General features: G+C 33.1%; 1 protein-coding gene across 1 annotated transcript; it reads left to right on the top strand.

Annotated features, from left to right (window-relative positions):
• The first annotated feature begins 2949 nt into the window (after positions 1–2949).
• On the top strand, positions 2950–7822 carry LOC130821720 (uncharacterized). The gene is made up of 4 exons (XM_057687509.1): positions 2950–3251; positions 5291–6274; positions 7184–7656; positions 7751–7822. The coding sequence occupies exons 2-4, from the start codon at positions 5296–5298 to the stop codon at positions 7820–7822; spliced, it is 1524 nt and encodes a 507-aa protein (XP_057543492.1). The 5' UTR covers positions 2950–3251; positions 5291–5295.
• The last annotated feature ends 1399 nt before the right edge of the window (positions 7823–9221 follow it).

The raw sequence follows: 9221 nt of genomic DNA, 5'->3' as shown, positions 1-9221 counted from the left end.
GTTAAAAACTACTATCAATTAAAAATGAGTTTTTGTACTTACCACAATTTGTACGTGAAAATGAGAATAATTTATACTATAAATTTTTATAATATTTATTCACATTGTAATGAAGTTTGATCATAAAAAAAATATTCCCACCATTAAACTCGTGAAAAGATATTTCTATCAAAATTACAATAATTTTTCAGTATTATTCCTACGATTTATTACCGAACGCACTGTTAATGCTTTTACTTACATATGGAAAAAAATATAGGAAAAATTATCAAAATTAAATCGACATAAATAAACCTACATATTTGATATAATGGTTGAAAATAAACTCAAATATTATTTATTTCTAATTTCTTACTTAAAAAAAGCTTTAAAGATGATTATAAATAATACATGTATGTATTTTTAGCAAATATCCTTAGTGAATTTATTTATAAATAAATAATAAATAAGTTTTTTCCCTAAATAAGGCAAAATTGAATTTATTATTAAAAATTTCCCTTTATGTTAAATTTACCATTTGTATTTCATTTGAAATTTATGTTTTAGGAAAGCTTACTGTTGTAGTTTGAACAAGGTTATAAGAAGAAACTTTAATCATACTTCATAAAATTGTGAACTTAGTTCCTTACACTTATAATACTTCAAATATTTCAGAATACAAAAAGTTAAAAGGTTGTAACTTATAAATATGAATTGCTTTATCACAACTCACCTCAAAAAAAAAATATTTATTTATAACTTAATACAATCGAGATAGAGTTTAAACTCAATATAGTTTAACAACATGCTTATTGATTTGATAGGATTTAGGATATTTAAAGTAGGCATTTAGAATACGTTAAATAGGAGTTTGCATTATGTTAAGTAGGTGTTTTTAGTGTCCTAAAGTTGCCAAATATATATTTTTAATAGTCTGATTCTTGTAAAACCTCAAACATCTACTTGGTATACCTTAAAACACCATTAGACATACCTCAAACAAATACTTGACATACCTCGAATACTTACTTTACATACTCAAACCCATATTTAATATACCTCAAACACATACTAGACAACCTCAAATACCTGATTAGTATATCCCAAATACTTACTTGGTATATCTCAAATCTCTATACCTGACATACCTCAAACACCTACTGAGTATACTTTAAAGGTATATCCTAAATACCAACTTGGTATACCTCAAACATCTATTTGACAATCCCAAATACCTACTTGATCTAACTCAAATACCTTTTTGGTACTACTATATCTCAAACTCATACTTAATATACCTTAAAATCTTAACAACTCCAAATACCTACTAGTATATCTCAAATTTCTACTGACATGCCCTAAATACCTATTTGATGTATATCCAATCCCTATTTAGTATACTCTAAATCTCTATCATAATGATGTTTAGAAGATAATTAATTAGCATTTTTTTTAATTAATTTTTTTTGTGGGCTTAGGCTTCCCGAGAACCATCACTCTCAGAAACAATCTCTTAGGAGAGTTACTGTTAAAAATTCACATTGATTTCACAATGCTAACACCACATATCCTTAGATAATTGGTTCACACTTGCTTTTACTAGAGATGTTCATTGTAACAAGGTGTTTTACCTTGGTTTTTTTTTTTTTTTTTTCATTTATTCATTTTTGTTTAATCTTATGGGTTAATATTATGAATTTAATTTATAAAAATTATTTGTGTCATACACTAAAAAAAAATGGCAACATAAAATATTAAAATGCATATTAATTTAAATTGGGCAACCCCTCTTTAGATCTTAGGTCTGCTATTGAATTTTTAAGTAACAATAATAATTATTTATTTCAATAAATAAGGTAGGTTCAAGCGATTGGTCATGGTTATGGTCATCAACCCATCATCCCGCACAAAGTCAGGTCCGGAGAAGAGATAGCGGACAGATCATACCCGTACCCTCTCAAGGGAGAGAGCAGGAGAATTGCGGGCAGGAGAATAAAACCCCCATGAAGATAGCGTTTTGCAACATGAAATGAAAGCACCAAGATAAATAGGCAAAACGGTAGATACTAAAACAAGATGGACTACGATAGGTTCATTAGGAGAAAATAAAGAAAGGAAATAATATGCATAATTAAATAGGGCAAAAGAGGTTAAAGAAAGGGGACTTCAAAGGTTTGACACACGAATATGATGCCTTCAACTATTTCTATCGCTCGTCTAATAAGAGTATTTTTATCTATCGATTCAGAGTTTCTCAAATTCAGAGATGAGATCAAATCTTTTAAGGCGTCCTAATAAATTCAGTTATCGTAAGTCGTCTTATTCTAAAAAAAGAAATATCTTCATCATGATGAGAGAAAGAGCGGCTTCACGTTTGTAAGGACCCTTCCTGGTTCGTTGCCACATTCTAAATGCACATAAGATTTAACAAAAAAGTTAAAAAAAATAAAAGCCAAATAAAAAAAAAAAATTCAAGTAGAATGTCATAGGGTCACCCTTTGAACAAGTTAAATATTACAAAAGTCCATTTAAAAAATATGCATGGAAAATGAGAGTTTTAAAAAATAACGTAAATATATATATAAATATAAATTTAAATAGAAATGCAAATACATAAAATAATAATTCTAATATTTTTAGATCGGATTCTTAAATTGTGATAGAATCCAAAAATTGATCCAAATCATTTAGTAAAAGTCTAATATATATGAACCTATTGAAGGAATATGTCCGTAGACATTTCCGACAATTACTAAATATAAATATATAGGATATTTATGAAGATAATAAAGTTAATTATTATTAGTAATTATATTTGCTTGCTAGAGAATAAATATAATTGGTGGGTCAATAATAATTGGACCACAACTAATATAATTAATCCTATAAGGTCTTACAAAAGAATCAATTGAACGGTAAATGACTCGGGCCCATTAGGAGTATAGGCTTGCGATCCAATTAGGTTAACAAAAGAATCGGTTTCTTTTTGACCTAGGTTACTAGTATTATATGAGGATATAATGCTAGTAGTGGAGAAGTGGGGATAATGGGACGATGGATGTGAGTATTATAAATATGTTTATTTAAAACTCTCACCATACACAATTCTCATATACAGTTATTGAAAAACCAGAAAAAGCAAGAGAAACAATCTCTTCCGTTCTAGCAAACGTTGGTGTTCAATTGATTCCGGTAGACCGAATAGAGGAGCAACGTTTGAGGCTCTCCATATTATCTTATCGCGTTATTTTCGTGGATTTCACGCTACAAAGGTAATATAGACTAATCCTTTTATATGATTCATATGTTTGATTATGTTTATGATCCTGAGATAGATGTTAGGGAAGTGTTTCCTGAAATTCCGCTTTAAGCATCCATCGTATCCCAACAGTGGTATCAGTTAAGCCTAATTCATAATATTCATATGATCTATTTTTCTCTGGAACAATATACAATCGGTTTTGTTTTTTTTTTTTGCATAAAAATCAGTTTTTTTTATGTTAACTGTATGGAAGTTATTCATAATATTCAATTTCAATTAGATTGAAAAACAAATGCAAAAAAAAAAAAAACTTGTTTTTCCTGATATTGCCATTCATGCCAAATATTGTATATCAATTCGAATTTGTTCGAATTCATCACAAAAAAAAAAAAAAAATAAAATTTAATTTTTTATGATAATTCGATATTTTGTGTTAATTGTCTTGGGGCTTTGATTATTCACGAAATCCAAACAATGAAATTAAACACAAAATTTGTTCATTGTTATTGTGTTTCTCGTAATGGTATTAAAGTGTTTTGGATCGAAAATGCTTATACCCTAATTTTTCCCCAATTCAATTTTAATTGTTAAAACACAAAATTTGTACAATTGGATTGAGATTTAAATGCGAAAAACTTGTTTTTCCTGATATTTAAAGCAATTCATGCACAAAAATGGTATATCAATTCGAATTTGTTCGAATACATCAAAAAAAAAAAAAAAAAAAGAACAATAACCAGAGATGAAGCGTAGACCACGGGCTGTCTAGGTGGCTATAATGGCCGGAGGGAGGCGGGTTGCTGGCGGCTGCTGGCGGCTGCGTGGCTCCTTTCTGGGCTCTGTATTATTTCTTCCATTAACATGAAGGTTGAAGGTGACCTTTTTTTTTTGAAATGATGAAGATGGTTCCAGAAAATATGGGTTGGTCTTATTAATTGTATGCAGCTTCCGAAATTTTTTTTTGGAATTTTTTTTGTTTTTTTTTTATGTGCATATAACTTTTAATAGAGCCTTAATTTTTTTTTCCCTTAAACTAGTTTTACTTAAATTAGTTAAGTTTGACTAAAATTAAAGGATATTTTTTTTTTGCTCTTAAATTGTCTCACTTAAATTAGTTAAGTTTGACTAAACATAAAGGGTATTTTATATGCTAATTGTTATGACCATTTAGTTTGATATATTACATTGTTGTCATTTAGAATATTTGATATTATTTTGACATGCTATGACTAGTATGGCCCAAAACAAAATTTATATATAAAATTAGGATAGTATATACGATCTGCGAATCGTTTGTTTTGAATGTAAGTATATACGATCTGCGAATCGTTTGTTTTGAATGTAATTAAATACGATCTGCGCATCGTTATTTTTTTTTATTCAAAGTATGTAATCACAAATGAAAGGAGTTTCAAGGAAGGTGATCAATGGAGATTCATGGAAGCTTCATGAATTTTTTTTTAGGGGGCCATACTAGATCATCTTTTATTCATGATTTTATTTGCTTTGAGCGTTTATTTTGGTCTTTTCATGCATAAGTTAATGTATTGGTTAAATATGCTATGTGTTCACTTAATATTAACCATGCTAATTAACTTGAATCCCCATAAATAATATTGAGTTTTATTGTTTTTCCAAACAACACCTATAAGCCTTTGATAATGAATAATACATTCTGCCAAAGCGAGGTATTGCTCATAAATCTTGGGATATGGGGTAAATTTTTTTTGAAAATTTACAGGTTCATGTTTGGTTTCACTCAACAAAATCATCAAAAACAAAGTTTTGGGTTTTGAAACTAAGAGATAGGATTGAACAAGAATTATCAATCTATCTACTAAGAATTATAATTAGTTATAATTAGTAAAACGTTTACTTACCTTAACTACTATAGTTAAAGGCAGGGCCAAAGTCCGTTTAACTGTAGTGGGAGAGGATCTTAGTTGTTATTTATTCAAAAGGGGATTTTAAAATTTTGAATAAATTATTAAATTGTTTAATTACTGCTTATTGATAGACTATTAATTTTACTTTATTACATTGTTGTAGAAATCATGTCTGGTTCAACTAACAACAACACTCCTGCTTTTAACTTGCGCTGTGTCTTGGAAAAAGACAAATTGAATGCAAACAACTTCCTTGAATGGAAAATGGCTGTGAGAATTGTTCTCAGAGCTGAAGGAAGGGAAAGTGTTCTTGACACTCCACTCCCTGAACCCCTGCCAGAAACTGCAACAGTTGCAGAGAAAAGAGCTAGGCAAAATCTCGAGGCCAATTCTGTGCAAGTAACATGTCTGATGCTTGCTTGCATGGAACATGATTTTCAAAAACGTTTTAACAATCTTGATGCCTACACAATAATCCAGCAACTTAGAACAATGTTCGAAAAGAATGCTCGATTAGAGAGATTTGAAGCTAATTGTAAACTTTTGGAATGCAAACTGGGCAAGGGAAAACCCGTCGGACCCCATGTGTTCGCCTTAATAGGGCATTTTCAAGTCATGGAAAAGTTGGGTTTTCCTTATCCCAAAGAGCTGGCCACTGATATTGTGATCAGATCCTTGCCAGAAACTTTTGATGCTTTCAGATTAAATTTTTACATGCAAGGAGGGGAAGCAACCTTGCCAGAATTGCATGGTATGCTTATTCAGGCTGAAAGGAGCTTACCTTCTGAACCCGCACTGAAAGATGTGCTTATGGTCAGAAAGAATAAAAAGTTCAAGAAGAAAGGGGTTCCTAAATGGAATGGCAATGGTAAGGTAGTTACCACTAATGCCTCTCCCAGACCAAAGGCTACTCCAAAGGCTAAAGTAGCAGCACTACATGAGTGCTACCACTGCCACAAGATTGGCCATTGGAAGAGGAACTGCCCCGTCTATCTAGAAAAAAAGAAGTCTGGTGCTTCATCTTCAGGTATATATGTTATTGAAATTAATTTAGCGACTTCGGCTTCTTGGGTATTTGATACTGCTTGTGGGTCTCACATTACTAGTAATGTGCAGGGTCTAAAAAGAAGTAGAAGCTTGAGCAATGGTGAGGTGGATCTCCGAGTCGGAAATGGAGCAAGAGTTGCTGCTCTAGCTGTTGGAGTTTATATTTTAACATTACCCTCTGGTTTAATTTTAGAACTAAATAATTGTTATTATGTTCCTGCCATCACCAAGAACATTATTTCAATTCCGGTTTTGGACACGGAAGGTTTTTCATTTACTATTAAGAATAATTGTTGTTCTGCATATTTAAATGATATGTTCTATGTTTCAGCTAAATTATTAAATGGGTTGTATGTGCTAGACTTAGAAACTCACATCTATAACATAGACAGCAAGAAACGTAAAACAAATGATTCAAACCCCACTTACCTATGGCATTGTCGATTAGGCCACATAAGTTCAAAACGAATAGAGAAACTTCATAAAGATGGAATTCTAAAATCATTTGATTTTGAATCATTTGGTATTTGCGAGTTTTGTTTGATGGGAAAAATGACAAAGTCACCTTTCACAGGTACAAGTGAAAGGGCCAATGACCTCTTAGCTCTCATACATACTGATGTATGTGGACCTATGAGTACCGTGGCTCGGGGTGGTTACAGCTACTTTATAACCTTTACTGATGATGTAAGCAGATATGGATATGTTTACCTCATGAGACATAAGTCGGAGTCCTTTGAAAAGTTCAAGGAATTTCAAAATGAAGTAGAGAACCAACTTGGGAAGAAAATAAAAGCATTACGATCCGATCGTGGTGGGGAATACTTGTCTCACGAGTTTGATGATCATTTGAAAAATCGAGGCATACTCTCACAATTGACTCCACCAGGAACACCACAATTAAATGGCGTCTCTGAGAGGAGGAATCGAACTCTATTAGATATGGTTCGATCAGTGATGAGTCTTGCTGATCTTCCTATTTCATTTTGGGGATTTGCATTGGATACAGCTGCATTCACACTTAATAGAGCACCTACCAAAGCAGTGGAAAAGACACCATATGAGATGTGGACGGGAAAAGTTCCGAAGTTGTCTTTTCTAAGGATTTGGGGTTGCGAAGCTTATGTAAAACGTTTAATATCTGATAAACTAGCACCTAAATCTGACAAATGTCTTTTTGTGGGTTACCCAAAAAGGACAAAGGGATACTACTTCTACGACCAAAGCGAAAACAAAGTATTTGTTGCTCGCAATGGTGTTTTTCTAGAACAGGAATTTATTTCTAGAAAAACAAGTGGGAGTAATGTATATCTCGAAGAAGTTCGAGATGAGCAACAAATGAATAAGGTTAACACCTCATCAGAGGCGCCCCAGCATGATAATGCCCAGGAGGAAATGCATTCAACGCACTTACCTCCTACCGCCCCAAGTGGAGAAAATCCACACGAAGTCACTCTACCTAATGAGGCAGAAACTTCTCTTGTTGTTCCCCTACGTAAGTCTAGTAGGACAATAATTCCGTCAAGAAGATATATTGATTTCCTTTTGACAGAAAACTCTGAAATAACCATGTTAGAATCAGAAGAGCCTACTAGTTACAAAGATGCTTTGGAGAGTCCTGAATCCGAAAAATGGCTTGAAGCCATGAAATCTGAAATGGATTCCATGTCTGAAAACCAAGTTTGAGACTTGGTTGATTTGCCTGATGGGGTAAAACCCATTGGATGCAAATGGATTTTCAAACTGAAAACAGACAAGGATGGAAACATTAGTGTTTTCAAAGCAAGGTTGGTAGCAAAAGGTTTCAAACAAATTCATGGTATAGACTATGATGAAACTTTTTCTCCAGTAGCCATGCTAAAATCCATTAGGATAATCCTTGCAATAGCTGCCTTTCATGACTTTGAAATATGGCAAATGGACGTCAAAACTGCCTTTTTGAATGGGTTCTTAAAGGAGGATGTGTACATGACACAACCACAAGGTTTTGAAGATCCGAAAAATCCAAGGAAAGTATGCAAGCTTAAGAGATCCATTTATGGATTGAAGCAAGCATCAAGGAGTTGGAACCTCAGATTTGATGAGGCAGTCAAAGAGTTTGGTTTTCTTAGAAATGAAGAGGAATCTTGTGTATACAAGAAGTTAAGTGGGAATAATATCACCTTTCTGGTCTTGTATGTAGATGACATACTCCTCATTGGGAATGACAAAAATATGCTTGAGTCGGTCAAGCAATGGCTTAAAAGTCATTTCTCTATGAAAGACCTGGGAGAGGCTGAGTACATACTGGGAATAAAGATCTATAGGGATAGATCGAGGAGACTTATTGGACTAAATCAAGAGACTTACATAGATAAGATTCTCACAAAGTTCAAAATGGAAAGCTCCAAAAGAGGGTTTATTCCTATGCAACATGGCATTAAACTTTGCAAGACTATGTGCCCATCGAGTTCAGAAGAGTTCAAGCGTATGAATAATGTTCCTTATGCTTCTGCAATAGGATCAATCATGTATGCTATGATATGTACTCGACCAGATGTTGCATTTGCTTTGAGTATGTGCAGCAGATACCAGTCCAATCCAGGAGATGCACACTGGATAGCAGCGAAAAATATCCTCAAGTACTTAAGAAGGACAAAGGATAAATTTCTGGTATATGGCGGAGCTAATGAGTTGTTTGTCACTGGATACACTGATGCAAGCTTCCAAACTGACAAAGATGACTTCCGATCCCAATCTGGTTTCATATTTTGTCTGAATGGAGGAGCTGTGAGCTGGAAGAGCTCCAAGCAGAGTTCAGTTGCAGATTCTACAACAGAGGCTGAGTACATAGCAGCAGCTGAAGCAGCAAAAGAGGCTGTTTGGATTAAAAAGTTCGTTAGTGAACTGGGTGTAGTTCCTAGCATTGAGAATGGCATCAAGTTGTATTGTGACAATGAAGGTGCTATTGCTCAATCCAAGGAACCTAGATCTCACCAAAAATCTAAACATGTTGAAAGAAAATTCCATCTTATTCGAGATATTGTTGGAAGACAGGATGTAATAAT

Source organism: Amaranthus tricolor, chromosome 8 (assembly GCF_026212465.1).
Source record: "Amaranthus tricolor cultivar Red isolate AtriRed21 chromosome 8, ASM2621246v1, whole genome shotgun sequence".
NCBI classification, from domain to species: Eukaryota; Viridiplantae; Streptophyta; class Magnoliopsida; order Caryophyllales; family Amaranthaceae; genus Amaranthus; species Amaranthus tricolor.
The sequence above is the reverse complement of the archived record's forward strand: the minus strand, read 5'-3'. Positions and strand labels throughout refer to the sequence as shown.

Excerpts from the sequence above, each read along its gene's own strand:
- LOC130821720 (XM_057687509.1), top strand. The coding sequence starts at position 5,296 with ATGTCTGGTTCAACTAACAACAACACTCCTGCTTTTAACTTGCGCTGT. Across the intron at positions 6,275-7,183 it reads AAGTAGAAGCTTGAGCAATG|CTGCATTCACACTTAATAGA; the intron begins GTGAGGTGGATC and ends CATTGGATACAG. Across the intron at positions 7,657-7,750 it reads ATGAGGCAGAAACTTCTCTT|AATCAGAAGAGCCTACTAGT; the intron begins GTTGTTCCCCTA and ends TAACCATGTTAG.